The sequence below is a fragment of the Schistocerca gregaria genome, chromosome 8, assembly GCF_023897955.1.
Source record: "Schistocerca gregaria isolate iqSchGreg1 chromosome 8, iqSchGreg1.2, whole genome shotgun sequence".
Lineage (NCBI taxonomy): Eukaryota > Metazoa > Arthropoda > Insecta > Orthoptera > Acrididae > Schistocerca > Schistocerca gregaria.
The window spans coordinates 397,510,529-397,538,394 of NC_064927.1; the positions used below are offsets into that span (position 1 = coordinate 397,510,529).

Here is a 27,866-nt window from a genome sequence, read left to right on the forward strand (position 1 = left end):
TTTTGCTACACCTTATTAGGCATGCTGATGTATTGTGCTTTTTGGCATTTCCGTATTTTTGTAAACCCTCTGTAATTTACGGAACTAATGCTTATACAGCTACACTGAATGTGTGGAAAAGTAATGCGTACCAGCAGCTTAGTAACTTTTTATCTCTCTTTGATTTCCCGAATAAGTCTTTTCTGACAGAGTACTTCCCGTACTTTTTGAACCACTCTCGTATTTGTGAGCGTATAGACTGACAAAGTACTCTTTACCCGCTACTGTTGCCGTATCTCACAACGGTACTTTCTGTTTTTGATAAATATTCAGTAGAAAATGCTTTTAGAAGCAACAGAGAGTGAACGTATGTGGAAATATGTGGTAATCATATGAATGCAATTTGTTGGATATACAATTAGCCACGAAAACTTGCCGAAAACAGTAATAGACACAAACCCATGAGCGGAAAGAAAACTAGACATACACTAGGATTACTCAATGAAGACCAGTCTATGGAACAGGCTGAATGTGACAGCTATGAAAAGGTAGAGGAAATCGAAACGACGAGATTAATAGAGAAATTCTATAGTACAGTATGCTTATTGCCCACTAATCATTAAACGAAGGAACGAAGAGTTCGCAAGAGCTGAGTTTTATCTCTAGCTACTCGGCAGGTTGTTGTAAGTATCGTTTGATATAAGCAAGCGTAAAAAGAGGACCACGTCAATAGAAAGAGACTTTGTTGGTCGTATTTCTATAGTGGCTTTGAATACGGACTCGGAGAATATAATGCAGCCGGTGGCAGTGTCAGCTCGGCGACGAGCGCATAGCTTTACCTGCAGGCCACGTAATTACTGCGGTAATACATATTTGATTGTCATTTTTAATGCCATCAGCTCACAAGCCTGCGTGTCATTATCCAAACGAAGCACACCGCGCCACTATCGTAAGATCGAAAAATGAAAATTACAGTAATGACGATGTGGTAGCCTGGAGCAGTTTTTGTAGGTTCGTGTCCACAGTTTCCTGGCTATGACAGTGACAGTTTTTTTTTTCTTTTCTTTCTTTTTTTTCGCGCAGTTTCACATATGACCTCTATAGCCATTCCCCTTTCGGCCCCTTATGCTTCGTGTGTACTGTGAGCTATAAAGTGTGATGATAGCGCGATGCCTGAGTTCGAATCACTCGATGTAGATGAGACGACGTAGTTTTGTTTATAAGTACTATCTATGTGTATTGTCAGAGATCTACGTAAAATGGGCGACCCCAAGTAAATTATAGCCAGTTGAGTGGCAATCTGACAACTCCGCCAGTAATTCTGTTTGGGTTGATAATTTATTCGCACTTTTTCACCTTGATAATGGAGTTTTCTTCTCTGAGCTTGGGATTAGCTCGCCGCTGAGAGACTTGAATTGCTCCCACATAATGCGCGAGGCAGCCTAGGATTTAGTTCTTATTCGGGTCAGTTGTGTGCAGTAATCAGACGAAATCTGCTACACTTTAGCCACAGCTTTTTTAAAAGTGTATTTAAGCACTACTGCCGTTTTTTTCTTTACAGTCCAGACTGCACAAGGACATTAGTCGCAGCGGTGGCGTAATTCAATATACTAGGCGCTGTCCTTGATGTGAAAAAGAAGAGGACGAAGGCACTGTCCCTAGGCCCGTACAGTTGTCTGTTCGTGACCAAATGTAGCAACTTTTTTCTCTGTTACCGTCCGGAATAAAGTAATTGTATATGACGTCTGAAAACAAGTTCCTGAAGTATTCAAATATAAGATTCTTTTTCTTCGGTTTCTGTCAGCTACCTTATATGGAAAAGTTAGCCACTTAGTCCGTACTTCTGAAGATGACATCTCACATCACGAAAATATTCGAGTTCCCTTTTCTTGACATTATTCGCAATTTCTGATTCTTTCAGTTGTACTCAATATTTCAGAATTTGGAACGTTGTCAGTTAAAGACAGTCTCGCCTGTAAACTCACATCTCAAAGGCTTTCATTTTTTATGTCTTTTTTAAATATTTTATCGCCTCATTTAGTGTCCATACACATGTTACTCACAGAATTGTGAAAACATGTGTTAGGCAATCACACCTTTAGTAACCAAAATTCAGGTTTTTAAAATTTGCACGTGTCCATTCGATACGACAAATTCAATTGAACTGCACTCTTGTGAGGTAACGTATGTTCCCGGGTATTGCACTTTGTTAACTGGATTCAACATGTGTTCAGCAGTAGTCCGTCCATGCAGTAATAAATCATGTCTTACTTGTATCAGTGCTTAAACAATAAGATTCTCTCTTGCCTCTAGGCACTTGTAAAAGTATATAGAGTATCTGGGCAGCATTCAATGCATACATACTCTCCTAGCTATTATTAGGATGATTACGTAGTGTTAAATGTTACACGGTTTAAGGTGTGCAACTAAGGTGAAGATTTCACATTTACGCACATTTCTACCATTTACTAGAGAACTCTTCTTCAGGTGCTGCGAGAGTTAGTACTTTGTGGGCTGACTGTCTAGCCACTGTCAGACTCTGAGGTGTCAGTATCGACTCAGATTAACAGTCGAATTCACTGCATACCGGTTAGCCGAACCATCATTAATCAAGCTGTGGAATTCTTAAATCACGATTAGAGTTCCACATACATTTTACGTGCATCACCTAGTTTACATGACAGAGCGTTTCATACTTAACACTCATACTCCTTCAGAATTTATCAAATTTCTTTCTCATTGTGTATGCCCAGTAGAGATCGCTTTGTGCTTTGCTGTTTGGTAATTCTGTAACATCGTGTGCGGCATCGTAGCAATTATATTGTATTATTCTGTAGTTGCACCGCGTCGCTGTGGCATCAGACTCAGTCATTCTCGCTGACTGACTTTAGTCAGGCTCACTCCTATGTCGCCATTGCGGATAGATAACGGGAGTAGTTAATTCATTACAGCAGAGTGAGCGTCGGTGTCGCCGTGGGCTTTATTATTGTCGAGCCCGTACATTTCCGTAATTGTTAATAATAGGAAGTGAATGGTTGCATTATAGAAGCGCCACTATTATCTTGGCGTGTTTTAGCAATCGCTCGAGCTGTATCAGATAACTAACGGCGCGTGTCCTTTGTTGCGTAGGTGGCACGCACGAAATAGCAGCCAAGGCGCGTTTAATACTGCCATGGATCCAGAATAGTACCAGTTTCCGAAAAAAGTTTGCAAATAATGCTTCTAGATCTGAAGACTGCGCGACTTCAATCTATCGATATAATTCAGCATAGCGTCCTCTTTGTGCCTGTTAAACTTATCCTTCTGCTGGGAAGGGTGCAGCACAAAAGCAGATTGCCCACCCAGTGTTTCCCGTATCGGAAACAACGCGGAAAACAGGAATGCCGCCAGTTCCAGGTACTCTACACAATTTTACTATATTCCTTTAAGATATCTTTCCTGTGGGAAATTCCATCCACTCGTAGCGTATCTCCAAGCCACTGAAGTGGATTGAGGTTCGACTATTGGATTTAATCTCTTGTGAGAAAGTTTTTGTCTTAGAGTTATCGGTAGATTGTGTTTTGGAACTTCTCCCAGTTTGTTAACCAAAAGACATTTTTGAATTGGTCAGTTGTTGTTGTCGTTCTTGTTGTCTTTTTTGTCACTGCACAAACTGTCGAATGCCTAGTAAATTCCTCATCCTCTTCAAGACTTTTATACAGTGTTGAGGAAGAATACAAAGCCTTGTCGTAAATTTTTCTAACCAATAAATTCATTTCATTTTGGAGCTCCTTAGATTTTTCAACTTATTTATCCTCTTTTGCTTTTTTAATACTGTAACATTGATCTTTTTGGAGAATGTTTTAAAACCATATTAATTTATCTCGGAATCTGCCTCGCCGTGGTATGCCCCCTGCTCTAAACAGTGGTCCCCCTGCTCTAAACAACACCACTTCATGAACGATGTGAGCTGGGACAGATGCGTTTCAAGTCCCTGGAGGACGGGACGACAAGATACAAAGAGAGAACCTATTGCTGCGAGTCGTATGTTATGGTTTCCGTACAGGACGGGTTTCGCAGAGGCGCATATGGGAGACAGCGTGGTTAATCCGGCGAGAGCACAGGCTGCTATGTTTGCCGCCGGAAGAAGACAGCCTAATTGTCGGGGCGGAGGCGAGCACTGCCGGCTGCGTAATATGGATAATTGGCCGGCGCCGACTGAGAGAGAACTCTGCAAACACCGAATAAATCTACTCGCGAAATTAAGGAAAATATCACGAAACGTCGTTCCCGGCCCGTGCAAATAGCGGCAAGAAGAGCGCGCACGACTCGCTCCCGGGAAGAGGAAAGAGAGAGCAATCGATGCGATTATCTTTTTCTGGTCGAGCAGAGAACGATGGAGCGCAAGGAACGTCTGCTGCTGCTGCGACCGCAGTCGCAAAGTTTTTCAGTTTCCACAGCTTTGCTTAGAGTAACTGTGTCGACATCACTTCCATGCCTGGCCTGGTAGCACGTCGTGTGGTTGGGGAGCAGCGACAAAAGCACTGAGCGTACAAGCGGCCCACAGGGATAACTTGTCACTCCAGATTCCACAAAAGTGGTTCCAGCAAACCTTGATGACAGTTTTCTTTGCTCTGTCCATGTAAACTCGTTCTTGCTTACAGTGCTGAGCCTTTTCCGAACAGACGCTCGGGGCGTTCACGTGCAGTCCCCTATTTCGAGAACCTCATATCCATCTTAACTTTGATGAGAAAATTCCGCAGAAGAAAACTTAAGTTAGCTTGTTGTACTGCAAGCAGCGTTTCTTGTGAAATAGTCGTTGCCAGATCTTCACTAGTACTTCTATTACAGTTATTATTAAATACAAAATGGCATAGTTTATAATGAAAAATTATGTACGTACAAGTTACTAAAAACTAAGGCACAATATTTTCGATTTTAGCTCACGTTCCGTATGCAATTCTCGTTTCTCCACTTCGTTATAAGTGTCGCAGCTTTCTGCATAAGCGTCTAGATTCTGCCAGCATGCCCAGTTCCCTCAAAGCTCCAACTATGTGAGGTATGACTCCTGAGTTTAAAATGATGGTGGATCTTGAACGTGTAATAGGTGCGCCAGTTCCGTATACTTATTACGCTATCTGTATGTTTTCCAAGTAAGCAATTAATCAAATAAGTTGTTTTGAATTTCAGTGTCAATGAGAAGTGTTGCTTGATGTCTATTGAGCGCCATGTTAGAACGGTTCGCTGATGCACTATTCGTTAATGTTGTTCAGCAACAGTACATTCGTCACTGGTTACTTTCTATCGTGCTTTGATTTGCATTTTCGATATGTTTGTTGATAATCCCCAGAAATCAGGAAATTCTTAGTGCATATTACTGATGAAATGTTTTTTGCTATTCGTGCCTGTTCTTCTATAGTATTCCTGTCATGGTTTTGTAGCCGGCTGTTATGTCCTATATCATCTCTAGATAATGTCTGAACACTTCCTCGTGTATAACTCCCGGCAAGAACAGTGGCACAGCTCGAAAGTGCTATACTTGGGAAAACTCCGTTTAAAGAATTAACTCAACAAACTTACATTGAAATATTATAAGCTTCCTTTAAATTTCAGGTAAGTATTGTTGGCGTATATTCCATTATACTTTTCTTGTACGTTGGGGTATTTCTCACGGATTTTTCAGTGACACAAACTAAAGATGCCGTTTTTCGCCTTGTCACTTTCCTTGCTGGCATGCGATATACGTTTGTTCCAGCTAAGATGCAGTATTGTCGAGTGTTCTGATTGGTCGGTGAATAATGATGATGATAATATAAGAATAATAATAATTATTATTGACATTTTGACTGTTGCGGTTCAATCGGTCACCATAAACACCGTGTCGTACTTAATACATGTTTCTCCACGCTTTATATTAACTATCATTTCCAAATATATAACTAGAAGAAATGAAACCACTAAAAAAAGCTACATAAAGTACCTGTATCATAAATGCGTACATATTACATACACAATCATCACCAAAATTTCTGTTCATCAAGAACAGTGTGCGTAGTTAGAGCACCCATCTTTAAATACCTGAAACGTCAAATGTAATATAAGTTTCCTGCAAGATTGAAACCGATATTGGAAGGTGAACTTCGCATTAAACAATGCGCCTATTTTGTTTTATTGTACCTTGTGCAGAAAAATGCTTGATGACCCAGTGGCTCGTCATTGCATAAATTGTATATTGGAGATTCCTTTCATTCTATTCGGGACATTTGTATTGAATATTTGTCGCTGTTTAATCGCATACGTGTAATCGAATATGTGCTTCCAATCTAGTAACAGCGTCGCTACTGTTTTGGAAAGTAGTATATGAGGAGGTAGCGATGCAATCGTTCTCAACTGTAGACGTTCATATAGGAGATGACTGGTATCCTGGCTCACAGTTCCACTATTTTACATGACAGGGCAGGAATAGCTTTTGCTATAATCAAACAGTAAGTAAATTTAGTTTCACCAGTGAGTGATAAAGTCATCAACAAATTTCACAGTTCAGCGCAATAATGACACAAATTTCGAACTTTCATTCATTCATTTTGCGAAGACTACATCTAACGCGGAAGACAGCGAGAAGTATGCTTCAAGAAGTGACGTACATCCTATGATTTGATTGGCAGCGTGGTAATTTGTGACGAAAATAATAACGGTGATAAGAAAATATGGGTGAAGAAGTTAACAGTGACATCCGTGAAAATTGTTGTTATAAGTCTGGCATTTCTGTGTAATTTATCTACAATACAACATGAAGGAATGTAATTGGTCACAAAAAAGAAAAAAAGAAAAAAACACAGTCCTACATTATTTTAGAAAGGAAAATATTAACGTTTCGAATCTAAAACATATGATTAAGGGTGATCACATCATGACCAATTTTTGTAAATGAATGATGTCATACATTTTCTACTCTCTCGAATTCCCATACATAAAACGCGTATGTCATCCGTGATGCTGAAGTTTTATTTCATAAACAGTGCGAATGCAGTACGGTGTAAACTTTGTTACTTTCATTATGTTATGGAGGTTCTCAGCGAGGAAACGTTTCGTAAAGATTTGAAATCGCGCATAAAGTTTGCCTGAAATCGCAGAGTGCTCTCATCTACTGGATGAATATCGACTGGGTAATTTTAGCACCATCGGTTAAGCTGCCTCGATACATATACATAGTTTCTTATTAATACCTACCTTGCTGTGTTAAGCCTTTAATATAGGATTTTAGCTCGTACTGAGTAGGTTATGACTACATTTTAAGTATTTAAACTCGATCAGTAACTACATTAAGTTTTGAAAGTCAAATATTTGTTGCCCCTGAAAGACAGGCAACCTGTAACTTGGATTGCAGAACAGGTTAGCCATTTAATAATATAGATTCCTCATGTCTGCAAAATCATTTCAGTAGAGTGTTATTCCATTACCTTCTTGCATCCTTGTGTAACAACTAAATTCGCTGCGACTGTAGTGACCTCACTGTCGAGGGGTCAGTTGGTGCCCTTTCTCTCCCTCCCTGCCCCACTTTCCTGAGCCGCCGCGTTGCGGTTTTTACTTTCGATCATTTGCGCTGAAGAAATCTGCGGTGAGCCCCACCACGCGAGGCCCGGACACTCGTTTGTGGATGAGCGCTGCGTGGCGCATATCAAACGATTCATGAGCACGCAAAGCGGCTGCGCTCTGGCGACTTAATTGTTTGTGCTCGTGATGAAAGTATCAATTATTCAGAGACAATTGGAATAAATTGGCGGGGTGGAGCCGGGCGCAGGTAGCCACTGTGTCTGCTCGCCGCACAATGAGCTTTGTTTACGGGCTAAGCGTTGTGTTTTGCGAGCGCGGCTCAATTATGCAGTGTTTGCTGTGCTGTGCGCGCCGCGCCCGGTGGCCGAAAAAAACACGTCGGCGGCGCGACTGCAGTCACAGGCGTTTACCAGCACACTGTTCGCCCAGCGTCCCAAGCTCTTGCGCTCAAATCGCTGAAGGCGTGTTGTTTCAATTGCTGCTGCTTTAGGCGTCGCCTGTTTCAGAGCGACCAAGTCTCTTTGCTACAAATTCTGGCATGAGCTGCCGCGGATCACATTATCTTACAGATGGAAAATTAAACACGTTATCAAATTTTGATTTACTTGTAGCAAGGAATCGATGTATCTCTGACCGTACGTCTGTAATAAGAAAAGGTATCTCTTCATTGTGCCCTAGAAGACCAAGGAGCTTGTGATAGGAGAAATCTGTATGAGTAAGCGGCTAATCCGAGACACGTTCCAATTTTCACGTTGACTAGCTAATGACTTCCAAGAGCAAGAAAAATTTGATCGAATTAAAAAAAAAAATAAAACGCCTGTCATACTCTACTGATTAATTCGAGGGTTCAATTATACGTTAAAGAGTAAGAGCGCAAATTACTCAGGCTATATTCATCCAGTATTTGACAATGAGACCACTCTGCGACTTCCAACAAACTGTACACACAATTACAAACCACAATTACAAACTTTTTCTCTGTAAGACCCTCCACACAAGAACGAAAGGACAAAAGTTTAACGATCACTCCATTTTCACTATTCATGCGGTAAAACTTCAGCGTCAGATATGACAATTTTGTACGTCTTCACTCCACTTGCAACGTATTTTCCAGGCAGTATCTACATTTGCCACTGACTGTACCTGCAAATTTATCTGGTTGTGCAGCTCATAGTTCAGGAGATAGGACATTTTTATCGTTGAGAATTCGATTTATTAACGAATCGGAGGTGAGGATTACTGGTTGAATATAATTTATAACTAGTTTTGTTTACTACACGTTATACGTGCAATGGTCTTTCAGTAAGTAATGTAACACTTTTTTTAAAGGAAAGGAAACTAAACATAATCTCCATTCAGTCCGACAGCCTTATGCCAACCTTACCGGGAGGGCCTGCATATTCGTGTAGCAGCACTCAACTGGTCGACATCGGAGACAACGTCTTGCTGCATCAATAACTTCCCCGTCATCCATGTCTCGCTTCCCGCTTAGTGCATGTTTCATCGGGTCAAACAGATGGAGTCTGAATATACGAGGTGACGAAGTCAAATGAAGGTTTGTGAGCTGCTCTCGGGTGCGCAGACTTGTGCCAGGCTTCGCGTCCAGCGATGTATTTGTGATCCATCGACCATCTCGAATGAGAGTGTCCGCACGTTCAAAAATTTGATGACTCACAGCTGTGTGCGGCTGGCCGGCACGCGGGAGATTGGACAGGTTTGCGCGACTATGTTGCCGATGATGATAGACGCCACGCCCAACGACTCACCGGGCTTTTGTTCACTGCCGGATCTCCGTGGATATTCTTCAGGCGCATACGAATATCTGCTTGGGACGCACCTCAGTTACAGACGCCGTTTGGAAGACATAGCCCCGCGACCTATCCGGAACTTTATGAAATTATAGGGGCTAATATTTCACGATGTCCCACAACAAAATTCTGCATATTTTCAGCCAAAATTGGCCGAGGAAAAAAATGTGTTGCATTGCTTATTGAACGCTCCTCGTATTTTTTTTAATTCGACGTAGTGTTAATAGACAAGATCCAAAGGAGGATGGGACGTTTCGTAACGGGTTTGTTTATCAAGCGTTGCGGAAATGCGCGTCAAATTCCAGCAGCAGACGCCTTATGAGAAGCAATGAGCATTGCGCAGAGATTTAGTGTTAACATTTGGAGAGCGTACTTTTCACGAGTAGTTAGCTAACGCAATACTTCATCATAAATATCGCTATGTGACTATAATGAAAAAAATCAGACAAATTCGTGCTTTGAAGATAAACTCAGGCTTACAGACAGCCGTTCATCCCTCGCACCAATCGCAGATTGAACAGGAAAACGGAAAATTAGAGTGGTATTTTTGAAGCACCTTTCGATACACAATGAAAGGTCGCTTTCGGAGTCTAGATGGAGACATAGTTCTAGATGACAAGGCTGATAGTGACTGTGGCGATAAGTTCCCCGTAAATCGATGCGGGCTTCTTATAATATGCATTCGAATCGCTGTTCGTGAATGTCTCTTAAAGAGTCGGGCTGTTATGAAGGTACACTTACGAGGTATAATAGTTACGTTTACATTATCATCTCTGGGGGAGGGAGGGGGGAAACAAAGTTCCGTAATTATATCAATGGCCGCTCGATTCTGTTTCGGCTCCTCTAGTTTCGGTACTGTGTCACGGTGATTTAGTTTATACCAGGACTGCTGATTTTTATCTCCAAAACAAAAAATTCATGTTTGTTCCTGGTAATTTTCGTTCTCTCTGTACGCACCGCGGTTAACAGCACCCAGACAGAATTTGGTGCTGTCACATAGAGGGACAGAATCAAGAACTCTGTTCTCAGCCAAAAACAATCAAATACTTCTCGGAGAATTTTTACTAGAACAACTAGCAAGTGTTTCCTAGTGTTGCCGACATGAGGCAGTCTGCATCCTGCAACGGGAGGTCTTGTTCTCGGATGAGGTATTCGAGTACTCGACATGAGCTCTGGAGAACACGTACAACACTGGCTGTGACACTATTGCCTTCGGACGCCATATACGTAGTTGCTTCACGTTCATTTCACAGATAGATTGCAGGGACTTTATTTACATGTCTCAGTATCCGCTGTCAGGAAGTATCTTTTGCCCTAATCCTTTTATGACGATGTCGGTTGTTTGCTTCGCGAAACGGCTCCTCTCGAGATCAGATATTGTTGAGAGTTCGTCATTAAGTTTACAGAATTTTATGCAAACGTACTGTCTTTCATTGTATCGCGAGTAGTACTGGAGCTTTACGCAAAAGATGGGTGGATGGATACATCGATTCAAAATTGTTGGGCGCGAAACAACGTGATCATATGTCCTTTCTCACGATCGTGGTGCTGGTGTATGAGTGGGTGTATGTTGTCAAAACGAAAAGCAAAGGCCATATAACTACAGCCACAATAGTAAGTTCTCCAGTATAGCTATTCATACCGTTGTCTTAATGGTATTAATAAAACAGCGGATGTTATCCAAATGGTTGGTTGATCGCGAAACTGATAGCATGGGCCAACCGCCCTAAATGTTTACCTTTCTCCAATTAAATTGGCCAGGAGTTCTGATGCCACAAAACATGTCAACAAAACTTGCTGTTGTTTCGCCATCGCTTAAAATTGAGGATAAATCACCCGGTAGACCAGGGGCGTCCCTCCTATCAATGTACAAAACAGCAGTCCGCCTCCGTAGCTAAGTGGCAGCGTGGCAGATTGCAATGCAGAATGCCTGGCCGGGTCGGAGATTTCATCCGCTTGGGGACTGGGTGTTGTGTTGCTCTCGTTGTCATTGACGCGCAAGTCATCAAAGTGGCGGCTGATCAACCTGGAGGGGGTCTCCCGGTCAATAATACCATACGATCATTTCATTCACAGAAGACTAAAACATGGTGCGCTGCGAAAAGCACATTCCGGTGGATCTTCGTGCCGCAAGAGATAGATATGTGTCATTGGGTAGTGCCTGATACGAAGACGAGTGAGGACCAGGAGAGCGAGCGTGGCAGTGTGGAGAGCAAGTATCGTAGTGGAAATGTGTCCACATTGCGTCCGCTTCCTCATCACCGGCCAGTCTAGCGCGCAGTGGCCACAGCGGCTGTGGGGCCCTCTGCGGCGCCATTAATAATTCAGGGCGGAAAAAGCGGCCTCGATTAGGCGTCTGAGTGACGGCTCGGCCCGTGGGCAGCGCTCAGCTGTCACGAGAGACGGTTCACTCGCAGTGCTGTAGCGGATTATTGGCTGCACGCGAGAATATGCCCAGATGTACCCTGAATCACGCAGGTACCACTAGCATCTCCCTCGTCACCGCCCCACGTGGGGTTTGGCGCCGTTCTCGACGGAGTCGCTTGGGAATTACTAGAATTAATAAACCGTCACAAGGTATGTGGCGGGGCGTGGAATCTCTGTCTACGAAACTTCAGTGCAAACCGTGTGTGTGTGTGTGTGTGTGTGTGTGTGTGTGTGTGTGTGTGTGTGTGTGTATGTGTGTGTGTGTCGTGGTTACGCAGCAGGGTGACACGCAGTATTATGCGAAGCACGAGGGTGAGGAATTTAAACGACAACTTATAGCTGAAAAACGAAAAGTTGTACGTAAGAACGAAACGATGAAGATGAGGAAATAACTCATGGAATACCAGGTAAGAAGAAAAAGAAACAGAAAAGTAATTGAACAGCCCTTCACCCACCAAACCAATAGTCGCTTACGTAAACTGCAGTTTGGTGTCGCCTCGGAATGGTAATAGATTGTATTTACGCATCGGCTGCTAGCTTCCCTAAAATACTCCATGCTACCTATTTAATTTGGCATTAGTGTGTTTTGGAAAAAAAATATTCTACCTTGAGCAAACGCTACTTGGTTCTTTTTCATCCATCAGTGCTTCGGTGAAGTTTCGTCACCCTCAGTGGCCTCATTTTATTTTTCCAATAACTACTGATGTGGGCCGGGCAAATTTATTAATGGACATTAGCCCGGAAATTCACCCAAAGCAGTGTTAAATGTCCAAACTTCGGGCATTTATAAGAAAAAAGCACTTTTTAGAGTTTTTACTGCTAGAATGTATAATTTACTAATTAAAATAAGGGATGCGATGATTTTCCTGATATGAAAAGTTAGTAAATGTCTCCACTTAAACGTACGTCTACCATTCAGTGCCATTATTACGAAGAAGAGGACTAGTATTCAAACTTGATTTACCAATGAAGGGCGCGTGTTACTGACAGCTGCTTCTCGTTTACAATGTCGTTTACATTTTTACCAATTCACCCCGCCCCCCTTCTCTCTCTCTCTCTCTCTCTCTCTCTCTCTCTCTCTCTCTCTCACACACACACACACACACACACACACACACACACACACCGCGTTGAAAATCTGTGTAGTTATACGCAGGTATTGGGAAAAAAACATTAACTTTAGGTCATCGCTTGGTAATGTAACACACACAATAATTCGTGCCAAATCTCAGAATATCACTGAATGTATCGAACAGCTGTCATGTGTTCTTAATAATAAATGTATACTTAATTTATTAACTGTTTTCACTGGAAAAAATTCTTTATCGTCAGGTGTAGTGATACTTGAGACAAACTATAGTATTCTGTTCTGCTTCTTTCATTATCTGCTTTCGCATAACTACACTGCCGTGAAGATAAAAGGAGAACACTAAATAAAACGCTTTAATAACGAAGACTGGATTCGGAAGACGCTGGAATCGATTCCGATACTAGTCGAATCCTAGGGAACCGGCGGTTTTTCACTTGTTAATCGAAATCGGCACATGACTCATCTCTTAATTAAAAGCATAATGGATGACCTTTTTTTTACTATGATATTTTTGCAGTAGTATAGTATATGTAAAAATACTACCTACAGGCTGCCTACTTAATATAAACTATACTTGACAAGACTTACTTTTAAACTTGAGTTTTCTTTTTGTTTTTATTATGTACTACCCCAAGAACTGATCTCATTAAAAATGTACAGTTACGTTTCAGTCCAATTTATTTCCCCTAACAACTCTTTCCCAACTCTCAAAGAACGTTTCCAACCACTAAAGAAACAGTGTTGCACAACACCTTTTCCAATACAAAATATGAGTTGAAATTTTTTCTTTATTTTTTTTTCTTTACATGCCGCCTATCGATAAATCTTTAAAATGCAGAAATACGCGGGCATTTATGAATTTTGGACATTTTCCATGGCATTTAATCCGGACATTTGCCCCCAGGCATTTTACATTACTACCAGCAGCACGTAAAAATATGCATGATAAATATATACAGTTTTGCGGTTATGGTCATTATATTCACAGCTTTACTGTATTGCTTCGGAATTAATTGTAGAGCCTACTCGAAAATGCCTGGAGTGGCGTTGAGATATAAAGCTTAAAACTTGTTTCTGGTCCGTGTTTGCTTTCAGATAAATGTGTTTTGGAATGGTGTTGGCTGAAGGCAGAAAACTTTTTTCTAGTATATATTTGAGATAAACGTGAACAAAAAGTGAGCTTTAACCTCAAGATGAATTGTTTGACGTATGAATTTTCAGCTCTGACAGTTGTGCATTAAATTTAAACTACTTGATAATAATCACTTGTCTAGGTATTGCTGTTGAGTTAACAAAATTTGAGAATTTCTAATTCTACATTAGCATGCGACGTAAGATTGTCTTGTTGGAATTCTCATTTGAGCTAGTAGTGGTGCCGGCGCTGTCGTTGCATTATCGCGTTTGCAGGTCGCTTGCGGCAGAGTTTCGTCCACATGATGGACTGGATTGTAATCACACGACTATCACCGTCGCTTCCTGCATTTCAAGGAAGCGAGGGAAAAAGCGCGGAAGGTTTTGGTGTTCGTTGGGACAAAGTCGACATTTCATAGGTCCAAATTTTTCACGATTATGACGATTTTTGTATATTGGTATGCTGATCATCGTATCTGTATCATGTACAGTGAATGGCTGTATGATCAGGAAGGCCCCATTTCCCTCGCTCACAGGTTCGTCTCTGTCGTCTTTTAATTCTGTTTAGGTGACTTATATTAACTGCCATGTTACGCTAAAAAGTGACTCACACTTCAACTCAGAGTGACGGGTTTAGCTTTCCACGATGTGAATAACTAATATCAATACGTGGTGACAACTGGAGGAGATGTGGCGGTCAAGGGCACGATGTGCAGTTCACACATCTCTTCAATACTGCAATTAAAAGCAATATATTCAGAAAATGAAGCGCTGATGGAATGACTGACAGCATCGTAAATGGACGAAGCCAAAACAAAATATAATGTAATTTAGTGATACCAGTTGGCGGGTTTTCTACAAGAACAATTTCCACTGCGTAAAATTTACCGCACAGGTATTGGATACAGTGATTAATGTGAAAGTTTGTCCACCAGCCGTCACGCCTAAAACAGCGATCAAGCCGCTGGATGCGGCGCCGGATTTCCATATCAGAGGCAGAAGGTGCACTGTGCTGTGTTGTCATCATTGTATCTTTTTGTTATATGTTTACTTGTTCACGAGCCGGCGAACTCGCAGTCAAGTCAGTTGGATCTGCGTTTACATGAGTGCCGAATTAAATATTGATTCTTAGGAACCGTGTCGCTAGTACGGGAGAGAGAAATTTTGCAGGATGAAACTAATGAATACTCCGCAATGTCAATTCGTCTACTACACATTCATTTCACCTTAAAAGCACTTTGTAAAAGTTGGCAAATGTAATCTGCTGCGAAATTCTCCATCTCGTGAAATGGAGTAATTAACGAATTTGTTGATGCCATTGTTCACTTGTGCAGCACATCGTGCCGCGTGTAAAGGAATTCTTTCTCTTTGCTCAGAGTCTACTCCTATAATAGTATTGGCACATATCTTACAAGATCCTTCTTTTTCGATTTAATTTTGAAGTTTACTAAGTGTATTCACAACGTTATTTACGAATCATGTAGACATATTCATAGGTCTGTGCAAGATTTGGTTGCGATGCCAAATGCACACTCTAAAAGTCTTCTCACTCTGGGTACGAAGTAATTAAAAATTCGCCTAAAGTAGTCAGATGATCTAAACCATTATGCAGTGCAAGCGATTGTCTCCCGTGGAAAAATTTCACAACTCCCGTGCTTTTTGTTTAAATACTACTCTCGCAGCAATTCTTGTCATACAAAAGGATTTACGAGAGGTAGAGAAACACCAAAGAATGCTGATGTTCGAAGTGATAATCTTAACCCCCACGTACGATAGATATCAGTGCAGAAATCATGTCGGTCTTGAAGTAGAGTCGTGCTATCAGTGGCGTCGCTTGGCCGTTGCTGGTTCGCAATGCAGACCGACACCTTGGGCCCCTTGAGGCCTTTCGTACCTCTCGTCTCTTCCGGCACTTTCTTTAACGTTCGTTTGTGCCAACACGTCTGCTGGAAGTAATTTACTGTTTGTGAGATTACTTATTGACGTTTTTACCTTTCCCGTAATTTTTTTTTTCAGTATAATGCAGGAAAAGATCCACTCGAAGATTTGTTAGCTGATTTAAACTCATTTTATCTACGAAGTAGAATTCAGTCATTACTTATGTTAATTTTCCCAGATATTAGAAATACACGCTTTAGAGAATCTTCGCAGGTAATACTTGTGTTGACAAGGACGACGATGAAAGTCAAAGTGCATCGTACGAGGTTTGGTTTAAGGAGCGACAGTCGTCTTTCTGTACCAAATGAAATTAAACTGTCATATGGCATTGATAGCCGGGAGTCTCCTCGTGGGGAAGTATGGCCGCCGTGTTGCAAGTATTTTCAGTTGACGCCACAATGGACGACTTGCGTGTCAATGATTAGAACAACACAACACCCAGTCCCTGAGCAAAGAAAATCTTCGACTCGGCCGGGAATCGAAACCGGGCCCGCTGCATGTCTGTGAGACGCGCTGACCACGCAGCTAAGAGAGGGCACACTCGCTGTAACAAACAGCTCTCGTACAATATAAAACGAATAGTTGAATGTGAATGAAATGGACTCGTTCTGCCAAGTCGCCTGTTAGCAATGGGTTGGACAATATCATTTGGGTAACCGAGGCAGCAATAGATATGTGTCTGATGCTGATTCCTGACTTACACACTGGTGTGTCCGCGGTTGTGTATTACCAGCCAATGGTGGCTGCCCTACAAAAGGGAAACCCATAACATCACCTGTTTACAAATCAGCAATTAACTACATTAAGTGGAGTATGTTATTGCGTTACGTGGGCAACTGTAACGTATTGCATAGCCTGAATAAAACGACGCCCCATCCTTTTCAGTGCGTTATCCGCCACAACGTGCGCTTCTTTTTATATTGGATTTTGTTGGGCGTTTTGTGATTCTCCAAAGGGGTATGTGTTATTTTGTTCTTGTATTCCGAGAGTCCAGTTCAAAGTAGGTTCGTTCAAAATGGGTCGAATGGCTCTGAGCACTATGAGCACTATGGGACTTAACTTCTGAGGTCATCAGTCCCCTAGAACTTAGAACTACTTAAACCTAACTAACCTAAGGACACCACACACATCAATGCCCGAGGCAGGATTCGAACCTGCGACCTTAGCGGTCGCGCGGTTCCAGACTATATAGCGCCTAGAACTGCTCGACCACCCCGGCCTTTTTGCATCTATTTAGAAGCTTTTCTCCTCATATTATTAGCTGCAACGGCGCCAAAGAAAGGGCATGGGTGATGGGCCGGAGTTGCTATGTGACGGTTAAGAATGAGACGTATTACAGTCAAAGACGGCTGTGCCACGTTTTTGGTATACACGTGTTTTGCGTGAACGTCACAGGTATACCCAAGGTAACTTTATGATATTTCGAGCAGAACATGTCTCGTAACTCAAGATCTCACTAAGATACAGGAAGTGCCTTGAAGGAACTTCCACGTGGAGGGCAAAACAAAGTCCAAAATAGACACATCCGTCTGCCATCGGTTTTCCACGCATCTGTAACGGTTAAATTGATACATATACATAAGATACGCTGTCGTCTGGTAGGTCGTTCCCGCAGCTTTCTTTCTAAATATCAGTTACAGTGTTCTTTTAAAAATATAATTTCGAAGAAAATTATTTGTGACTTTAAAGTCTAGTTAGGCGCTAATGTTAATGATTGTGGTGGGAAACTGGGTAATCTGATAGCACTCAGAGATAATATTCTCAGAAATGTGGAGAACTACTGAGCTAGAAGGACGAAGAAAGGACGACCTTTATTGAGTAGCTGAATTTGTGAAGCTTGGGGTGATCGGGGGGGGGGGGGGGGGGGGGGGTTGTATGGAGAATCATATAGCGTTTTTCTCCTGTGAGTGTACAGTGCATTTCAGGAGAAGAATGGAAGTCAGTTTTGTGGCCTCGAACGGGAGATTGGCGGTGTTTGCTTGATGTGGCGGTTGGAAACGGTTGCCTTGCGAGTGACACTCGGGTCATAGCGGACGGAGGCGGCGTCCGCTGCATAATTGAGTTCGGGCGGGCGGGCAGCAGCAGCCGATACGCCTGACGCTGCAAATTAACTTGGCGCTGGCTGTGGTGCTGTTTGTCTGTTTCGTTATTCCCTGTGACCGGCGGGGCCACCGCCCGCTGCCAATTATTAAAAACGGGCCGCTACGCGCTCGCGGGCTCAGGGCGCGCCCTAATTGCATTACAGCGCTGTTTGCCGCCGCCAGATTTCGCTCCTTTTTTCGCTTTTTAGCTAGTCCGGCCTACGCCGCCAGCGTACCGGCTGTAACGCACCGTCGCGCTTTTCCCAGCGTTTTGCGCGTCGATAATAAGTGATTTAGAAACCAAATGGTCGGTGCTGCTTTTTTTTGTTCTTTTCAAGTACTACATGTGACTGACTGCTGGTACTTGTTAAAAATTACCAGCCTCCCAGTTCTACACGCGGCGGAGCGTCCGGAGAGGGAAAAAAACGACAGATTTTTCTGTATGTGCCCGTGCGGTGGGTAAGGGCTTAATAATTGAGCGAGAAATGCTGCTGGACATGGAGACTGCTGGTGGACCTAGTTTTGCGCTCGTGGATCGAATCTTCGTTGGTTGCAGATGACTCTTTGACAAGAATGGAGCTGCTCCAGTTACGTCTGTGGGATAGTGAAGAAGTTTGAAATGTTTTCCACATATATAGTCAGGACAATTTGAGCTCTGTGTTAAGCTGAAGCTGTTTTCTCACGTATCTCATTGTTTATGACGTCATGTCTCATGTATGGTCAAATGACGATATAATTTTGCAAGACGCATTCAGTATGTGTTGTGAACAGAGTTAAGTAATAAATTAAAACATCATGCCTGGAACTGAAGTTTTAGAGCATGAAAAGCGAAAATGTAGTAACCGATCAACTAACTTTTTTCGCTATTTATTTTCTCTGTGTGTGTGTGTATGGGGGGGTTAACGAAAAAAAGTTTGTAAAAGACTGTAGCTTGGTAATTTTCGCGCCTTGAGTTACGCTCCCTCAATACATACTCACAGTTTATAACTAATACTTGTATTACTGTCTTAAATCTTTAATATAAGATAAACATCTTGATGAGTAGATTATGATAGCATTTTAAATGGGTAAATTTGATCAATGATTTTACATAAATTTTGAAGACTAAATTTTTGTTGCCCTTGGAAGTCATTAGATAGGCATCCTGCAACAGGGAATGTGCACTGTTTTGGTTGTATAGTAATGTAGTAAATGTTTTGCCCTGGCTGACAGAATTATCGGCAAAGAGATCAGTTTTTGAGGGAGAAAGACAGTGACTTAGTGGGCTGTTTGATATGATTCTCAGACAGGTTTTCTTCAGATTCCTGTTAACTGCATGTCGTCAGTAGGGCGACGATTCTCTTAAAACTACATAAGTAATTTTGCTATGGATCTGATTATAACTTGCAACAAATGTCGAAACCGGTAGTTCAGATGAACGTAGTACGGAACCCTAACGGAGTTTGTCTTTCTTCATTGTATTGAAAGTGGTCACAGTGCCCTCAGACGTTATATCTACAATTGTAGGGATCACTTTTGAAGTTTCTCCATGGTTTCGTTGACTGCTTGGTCTGTGTACAAATTTCAATAACGTGTGTGACTTATGGGTTAAATTCAGTGGTCAGCTATGTAGCGGATTCCAAATCGGTATTCGAGAGGACTACGGTTCAAATCCACGTCCGGCTATCCGTATTCAGGTCTTTCAGGATTTCCCTACATCGCCTAAGGCAAATGCTGGGACGGTTTCTGTGATAGGACACGGCCGAGTACCTTCCCCCATCCGACGGGACCGATGTCCTAGCTGTTCGGTCTCCTCCCCCACATCGACCAAACAATTCTGCAGTGACACCAAAGCACACTGTGATGCAATCAAGCTGACGAAATTACAAAGATGACAAAATAGGTGATGGTTTCAAATCCTGTCTCTCTCATTCACTCGATTCTCCATTTTCATCAACTGCCTCTTCCTCATACTATAACTGCAATCGTGTTTCTGTATTAGTTTCAGATAACTCTACGCTTCCTTATGTGTTCATAACAAAAACCCGACCAGCCTCGAATCTATCTGCATTCTGTACCAATACCGGTGCTCATCGGCGTGTGTTGCTTTATGTTGCAGACAAGGGCGGAGCGCACCCGTGCGCGGTGTGCCGAGCGCAGCTGGAACAGTTCCCGCAGTCGCGGCCGCTGCCGCGCGCGCAGGCGGGCGCCTACGGGCTGCGCGAGGACGACGTGTCGGCGGGCGCGCGCGTCTGCAACTCGTGTCGCTGCAAGGCGGTGCGCTCGCGCTACACGCAATGCCCGCTGCCCTCGTGCCCGAACCCGCGCGGACGCGTCAAGCGCCTGCGGTCGCTGCCCGCGCGCTGGGCCGAGCTACCGCCTGAGCTACGCCAGCCGCTCGTCCACGAATTCCGTGAGTATTCTCCACCCGTGTCAAAGTGTCGTCGCTGGGCATCCAGAAAGACACGTACCTAATATGCTGTGGTAAGTCGTGGTCGTTTGCAGACTGGTACTATAACCGGAGTTTACTGTTTACACGAGCAGTAGCTGTGACTATAGGTCACAAGCCCGTTTTCAAGAAGGGACGTCGAAGAGATGTGCACAACTATAGACCTATATCTCTAACGTCGAGCAGTTGTAGAATTTTGGATTACATATTATGTTCGAGTATAATGACTTTTCTGCAGACTAGGAATCTACTCTACAGGAATCGGCATGGGTTTCGGAAAAGACGATCGTGTGAAACCCAGCTCGCACTACTCGTGTACGAGACTCACAGGGCCATAGACATGGGTTCCCAGGTAGATGCCGTGTTTCTTGACTTTCCCAAGGCTATCGTTTGCAGTTCCCCACAGTCGTTTAATCAACAAAGTAGGAGCATATGGACTATCAGACCAATTGTGTGATTGGATTGAAGAGTTCCTAGATAAAATAACACAGTATGTCATTCTCAATGGAAAGAAGTCTTCTGAAGTAAGAGTGATTTCAGGTGTGTCACAGGGGAGTGTTGTAGGACAGTTGCTATTCACAAGATACATAAATAACCTTGTGGATAACATCGGAAGTTCACCGAGGGTTTTTGCAGATGATGCTGTGGCATATCGAGAGGTTGTAACAATGCTAAATTGTACTGAAATGCAGGAGGAACTGCAGTGAATTGATGCATGGTGCAGGGAATGGCAATTGAATCTCAATGTAGACTAGAGTAATGTCCTTCGGATACATAGAAAGAAAGATCCCTTATCATTTATCTACAATATAGCAGGTCAGCAACTGGAAGTAGTTAATTCCATAAATTATCTGGGAGTACGCATTAGGAGTGATTTAAAATGGAATGATCATATAAAGTTGATCGTCAGTAAGGCAGATGCCAGACTGAGATTCATTGGAAGAGTAGTAATGAAATGCTGTCGGAAAACAAAGGAAGTAGGTTACAGTACACTTGTTCGCCCACTGCTTGAATTCTGCTTACCAGTGTGGGATCCGTACCAGATAGGGTTGATAGAAGAGATAGAGAAGATCCAGCGGAGAGAAGCGTGCTTCGTTGCAGGATCATATAGTAATCGTGAAAGCATTACGGAGATGATAGATAAACTGCAGTGGAAGACTCTGCAGGAGAGACGCTCAGTAGCTCGGTACGGACTTTTGTTGAAGTTTCGAGAACATACCTTCACCGAGGAGTCAAGCAATATATTGCTCCCTCCTACGTATATCTCGCAAGGAGACCATGAGGATAAAATCAGAGAGATTAGAGCCCACACAGAGGCATACCGACAATCCTTCTTTCCACGAACGATACGAGACTGGAATAGAAGGGAGAACCGATAGAGGTAATCAATGTACCCTCCACCACATGCCGTTAGGTGGCTTGCGGAGTATGGATGTAGATGTAGATGTAGAAGTAGAAGTAGAAGCGCTTTGTGATGTAAGCGACATGGCACGGGACAGCACAGCTCTGGAAAAGTTGTGCGACACAGTGCGAGAGAACATCGGGAGACACTTTTCTCAGCAGTTGTCCCACGGTATACTGAGGTGACAGTCATGAGATAGTGCTGTGCACGTATACACACAGGATAGAATTACATATGCGGGCTATAAAAGGGCAGTGCTTTGGCGGAACTGTCATTGTTACTCTGGTGATTTGTGTGAAAAGATTTCCAACTTGGTTATGGCTGCACAACAGGAATTAACAGACTTTGAACATAGAATGGTAGTTGCATTTAGATGCATCGGACATTCCATTTCAGAAATTACTAGTGCATTCAATTTTTCGAGGTCCACAGTGTTGAAAGAGTGACGACAGTAACAGATTTCAAGCATTACCTCTCTGACATCCTTCACTTAATGATCGAGAATAGCAGCTTTTGCATAGAGTTGTCAGTGTTGACAGACAAGCAGTACTGTGTAAAGTAACTGTAGGAATCAATGTGGGATGCACGACAAATACAGAGTGGCGCACGAAATGTGTCACCAATTGTTTCTTTCACAATTTACGACACACATTAGATATCTCGCTGGGATCTCTACAGCAGCACCAGCAGAGCTTGGAAAAACAAATGAGTTATTAAATGACGTGTAATTCACTATACTGCCGCAAGGAGACTAGTAAGCAGGAATGGCTGACAATGGAAGACTGACGACACAATAACAATCGGCAATTGTGTTACTTTTCATGAAACGGAAAGCCTTTTTGTGACTCAAGGCGTTTTCGACAACAGTTTAACACACGATGGGTCCCATGCAAGAAGACCATCCATAGGTTGTACGATAAATTTGTACAGGAAGGAGCAGTATTGGAAGCGAAGCGACCTCGGCCTGAGGTTGTTTGTCTGCCGGAGAATATTGAAGAGGTACGAGTTGCTGTACAGAGAAGTTCCGGGAAATTGTGTAGAAAGGCAGCAGTGCAAGTGGGAATATCCAGATGCTCCATCCAACGGTTTCTTAAAGTGACCTCCAAATGTACCCACACAAGATGACCTGTGCACAGAAGCTCACAGAAGAACACAAGCAGCAGATACTACTGTTTGCTCAGTGGGCAGAGGATCGGAAGAAACTCTCAACAACGTTTGGTTTTCAGACAAGGTGCATTTTCATTTAGACGCTGTGGTTAACAAACAAAATGTATGCTTTTGGGCCACTGAAACGCCACAAGTACTTCATGAATGATAACATGATCCGAGGATTACAGCGTGGGCAGCAATTTTCAGCCACGGACTTATTGGACCCTTTTTCTTTGAAGAAACTGTGAACAGCGAGCGTTATTTGAGCATGCTTCGCAATAGCTTCATTCCACAACATCTTGCTACTGCCTTGCCCTTCAAGACACTGTGGTTCGTGCAAGATGGAGCAAGGCCACGCACTGCAAACACTGTTTTGGAGTTTTTACACGAGCATTTTGACATGCGGATCGTTTCACTCAGGTTTCCAGGTCGCTTCAGTGATGGACAAATTGGCCCCCCAATAGTCTGAACCTCAATCCATGTGACTCTTTTCTGTGGGCGTACTTAAAGGAAAAAATTTTCCCGAAACGTCCATGTTATTTAATGGAGCTCAGAAGACTTATTCTTCAAGCTTGCAATGACATTACGGAAGACATGTGCCGTAGGGTAATCAATAACTTCAGTGTTCATTTGAAAGAAGTTAGGAAACGAAATGGTGGACATATTGAGGATGTGCTGACTTAGAACAATTCTCCATGGGCCACTCTTCATTGTAGTATATGTTCCTTTCACATTGTATTTGTATTAACAATAACGTTTTTATTCAAAAACAAAATGGTAACACATTTCGTGCACCACCCTATCCATTAGGACAGTGAGGCGAAATTTAGCATTAATGTGGGCTACGGTAGCAGACAACCGATGCAACTGCCTGTGTTAAGAGCACGACATCACATGTCTGGGCTCGTGACCGTGTCGATTGGACCGTAGATGATTGGAAAACTGTGCCCTGGTCAGACGAGTCCAGATTTCAGTCGGTAAGAACTGACAGTAGGGTTCAAAGGTGACCAGACCCCACAAAACCGTGGACCTGAGTTGTCAGTGAGGCACTTTGCAATCTGTTATGGTGGTTCCGTAATGGTGTGGGCTGTGTTTACCTGGAATGGACGAGTCTTCTGATCCAGCTGAACTTACTGAGACCATTTGCAGCTATTCGTGAACTTCATATTCTCCGACAATGACGGAATTTTTACGGATGACAATGCATCATGTCATCGGGCCCACAAGTGTTAACGACTGGTTTGCGTAATGATTCTAGACAATTTAAGTGAATGATTTGGCCACCGACATAAATCCTATTGAACATTTATGGGACATAATCGAGAGGTCAGTTCGTGCATATAATTGTGCACTGGCAACACCTCCACAATTATGGGGAGCATGGTTCATTATTTCTTTAGGGGACATCCACTGTTAGTGGCATGTCAACTTACTGCACTAAGATGGGCAAAAGGAGGTCCAACATGATACTAGGAGGCATCTCTTGTCAACTCAGTTTATTTTCTTGTGAAGCTGTGGATTAACTTGCTGAGCTGGGAGCCAGATATCGATGAAGAAGTAGACCTACTTATGTGCTATATATCACTTAAAGATGGAACAAATCACAATTGGAAAGTAGATATGTTGAAAGAGAGAGAGAGAGAAACTCACTGTGAATAATTAGGTGACTGTTTCAATTTAGATCAGAGTCAATTCCACAATTTTCATGTAGTCACAGTGGTGGCTGTTATCAATCGAAGTATAAGGGATGATTAAAAACTTCCCATTTGATGGTGTTGATGCAGCATAGTGCAACTCCAGTGTGGATGTATAAGCACCAGCATTTAAGCAAGGGATTAGTACGGCATTCGTGTCTCCAACATGCCTGCAGTAAATGCGGTAATGTGAACTGTGGCAGCATTAGTACCAAATACATCCAAACAGGTCCAACATGCTGTTATTTTTTTCTTGGCCACTGAAGGGCAAACACGGGTAGACATCCCCTGGAGAATGAAGAATATGTATGTGAGCATGTCTCTTGAAAACCACTGTTGTGGAATGGTGCACCAAGTTCCCTGCTGGGTGCTGTTGCTTCATAATAGCACACCTCCACAGTGGCAAATGATGTATAAAAGTAATAATGCCAGCTCAAGTGGGAGATACTTGACTACTTGCCCTGTGGTCCTGATCTCTCCCCAACTGATTATCACTCTTCAATCCTTTTAAAAAGACGTTGAAGAGTCAATGATTCTAGTTGGACAAGGGTGTGCAGCAGACAGTTATGGACTTTTTTGTGTAACAGGACATGGTGGTGTACCAAATGGACACCTTCAGCCTGATACTTTGGTGAGAGGATTGCCTCAATGTTCACGGAAGTTTTGCCTGCCTGACGTATCAATTCTGTGTTGTAAGACCTTCAGAGGGAAGGTTTTTGATTGCGTCTTATGCGTCAATGACAATGAAAGTGTGGGTCATTGTTCAGATGATTTAATGGTGAAGGGTGAAGGCAATTCCTGGTAAAAGACAGGAAATTTGGGTTCAGATCCCAGTGTGGCACAAGTTTCCAATCATCATACATGTTCATTACATTACAAGTTCAACAAACCTGAACAATTTGCACTGGTATCATTTCATGCCATGGCCTTTCACTGATTTCATCTCAATCAACCCATTAATTTCAAATTGGTACAATTATGCCAATGCATAAAGGCTTGGAAAAAATTGCTACTCGGTTAATGGAAAGCAGCTCTCCTGAAATTGAGATGTATGGAAAATAATGGAATTAATTGGAGCCTTTGATACTGTTTTGTCAATTAACCTAGACCTCAGCTTTGCAACCAAAGTGTGAACTTTCACTCGCTGGAAAATGTTGCACAACTCCTACATTCTATAACCACAACCTACATTCTAGAAAATAATATAGACACAAAAAGGTGTTGTCATTGTTATGTTCCTGTGTGAGTAATACATCACATCGCAAGCTACAACACAATTAAGTCACTGGGGAAAGTATCAGTTGACCCAAATAATGCCTACAACACTGGGAATAAACCCAATTACAAGATAAGTTGTGAACATCTGAAGCACAGCACATTACATCATAGATGTATATACAACAAATACCAAGAAGTGATATGAAATGGAATGAACACACACAAGCAGTATTTGGGATGGTTTTGAAAGACTTAGATTTCTTGGAAGGCTTCTATGTAAGTGGAGTGCATCCATACAGGAAATCACATGAAAGATGCAAATGACGTCCTTGGGTTTGGTGCTGAATAATGTTGCACAAGTCGTACAATATTTCATCGAAACAACTGTTCAGTATTATCAAGTGGTGTTAGATGCTGTCCTCATTGCTGCAAGATGCGACTGGTGAGGCTTAGGCAGTGGTGGCAAAATTTATTTGGACCACGAGACATGTACGAAGATAGCGATCTTGGTGAACACCGCTGGGAGACGAAGAGAGCTTTTCCTCAAGAGCACAGAAGGCAATGACGGTGGTGCCAGACTTTGCTGTGGTTAACAGCTGAATTAATTCTCTCCATTGTTCTGCATTAGATCAGAAATCAGGGGTTCTTGATTCTTTCATTTTAATCTAATGGCAGCCAGTGTTGAATTCCAGGCAGTGCTTGGTTCAATCCTGCGCATGCGACTGGGTAAACTGGATAAACCAGTAGTAACGGAGCACTGTCTAAACATGGGGCTTCACACGTTTAATGAGAGGACAGAATGTTATTCTCAGAATCATCATTTTGAAATAATGTTATCAAGGAGACCACACACACCTTTGTGGCAGACAGTTGTCAATAAGGGTGTGGGATTTCTACTAAGTATTGACTTGATTTGTTTGTGTGGCATTTGTAATAACATTAATCATTTAATTTTGTTGCAAAAACAAAATATGTGTTGGACCAAATTGAATGTTGAATCAGAACCATCACAAGAATCATGATACCTACAATTATGCCAGGTATACCACCTAAGTTGCCTCACAGACTGATCCATAGCTTCGACTTGTGTGCCCCATTCATACAGATAATTTTGTCTTGTTATGTACAGCCAACACAATCTAACTTTGATAAAGGATAAGAGAATTCATTCTCAGCTATGTAGAATGAGTGTTGTATTCATGTGCTCTGTTTGCTAAATGATTTTACTAATTGACATGCCGTACACCATGTTATGGAATGTACATAGAGGCATTGTGCAGTTTAGAAAAGTGTGGATATACATTTAGTCTCATAGATTTTAGCCAGAGTTTCTTCTTGTCATACAGTTTCAATTTTTATACTAGTTTATGAAAAAGTCAAGTTTTTTGATATTGCTGTGGATTATCTCTGAATTGATATAATTGTCATTGTATGTATCCACAGAGATTCCACCAAATGTGACAAAGTGCTGTTCGGCATGCTTTACACGCATCTCCCGGCGACTGTCACCACAGCAGGAGGAGTCTGACAGTGGTGTTCAGCGGTGGACAGAAGAAGAGACGGAGAGCTTAAAGCGTGGTCTTCGTGAACATGGTCTCAACTGGCCCAAATTGGCTGAATGTGTTGGCAGCTCGCGTACACAACAACAATGCCGGAACTTCTACAACAATTACCGGAAAAAACTTAATCTTGACCTTCTTGTCCAAGAGTACAATAAGGTAAGTGTCCTGTCATTGGGACTAAGTGAAGCATCCAGATCAAAGCATAATATTATGGTTTCAGATAAACTTTTTTGACAGTGGATGTATTTCTGGCACGTATTATGAAGAAGAGCTGTAGTAAAAACACTGAAAGATTTCTTTGTTATTTCAGACAAAAATAGGCATAACGTGATGTAAATATATCATTCTAGCATCCAAATGAAAGAGTCCGAAGTGCAGTAAGTTTAACAGTGATATGTGCAAATGCAAAACATTTAAAAAAATTTA

The 27,866-nt window shown here is 42.4% G+C and overlaps 1 protein-coding gene across 2 annotated transcripts in view; it reads left to right on the forward strand.

Moving 5' to 3' along the window:
* The window catches only part of LOC126284927 (nuclear receptor corepressor 1-like), a 355,946-nt gene that overhangs the window by 305,622 nt on the left and 22,458 nt on the right, over nucleotides 1-27,866 (forward strand). For both annotated transcript variants that reach the window (XM_049984190.1, XM_049984191.1), the window contains exons 12-13: nucleotides 20,086-20,379; nucleotides 27,322-27,596. In XM_049984190.1, coding sequence (XP_049840147.1) covers nucleotides 20,086-20,379; nucleotides 27,322-27,596 — 569 coding nt within the window. The remainder of the gene's footprint in view (nucleotides 1-20,085; nucleotides 20,380-27,321; nucleotides 27,597-27,866) is intronic.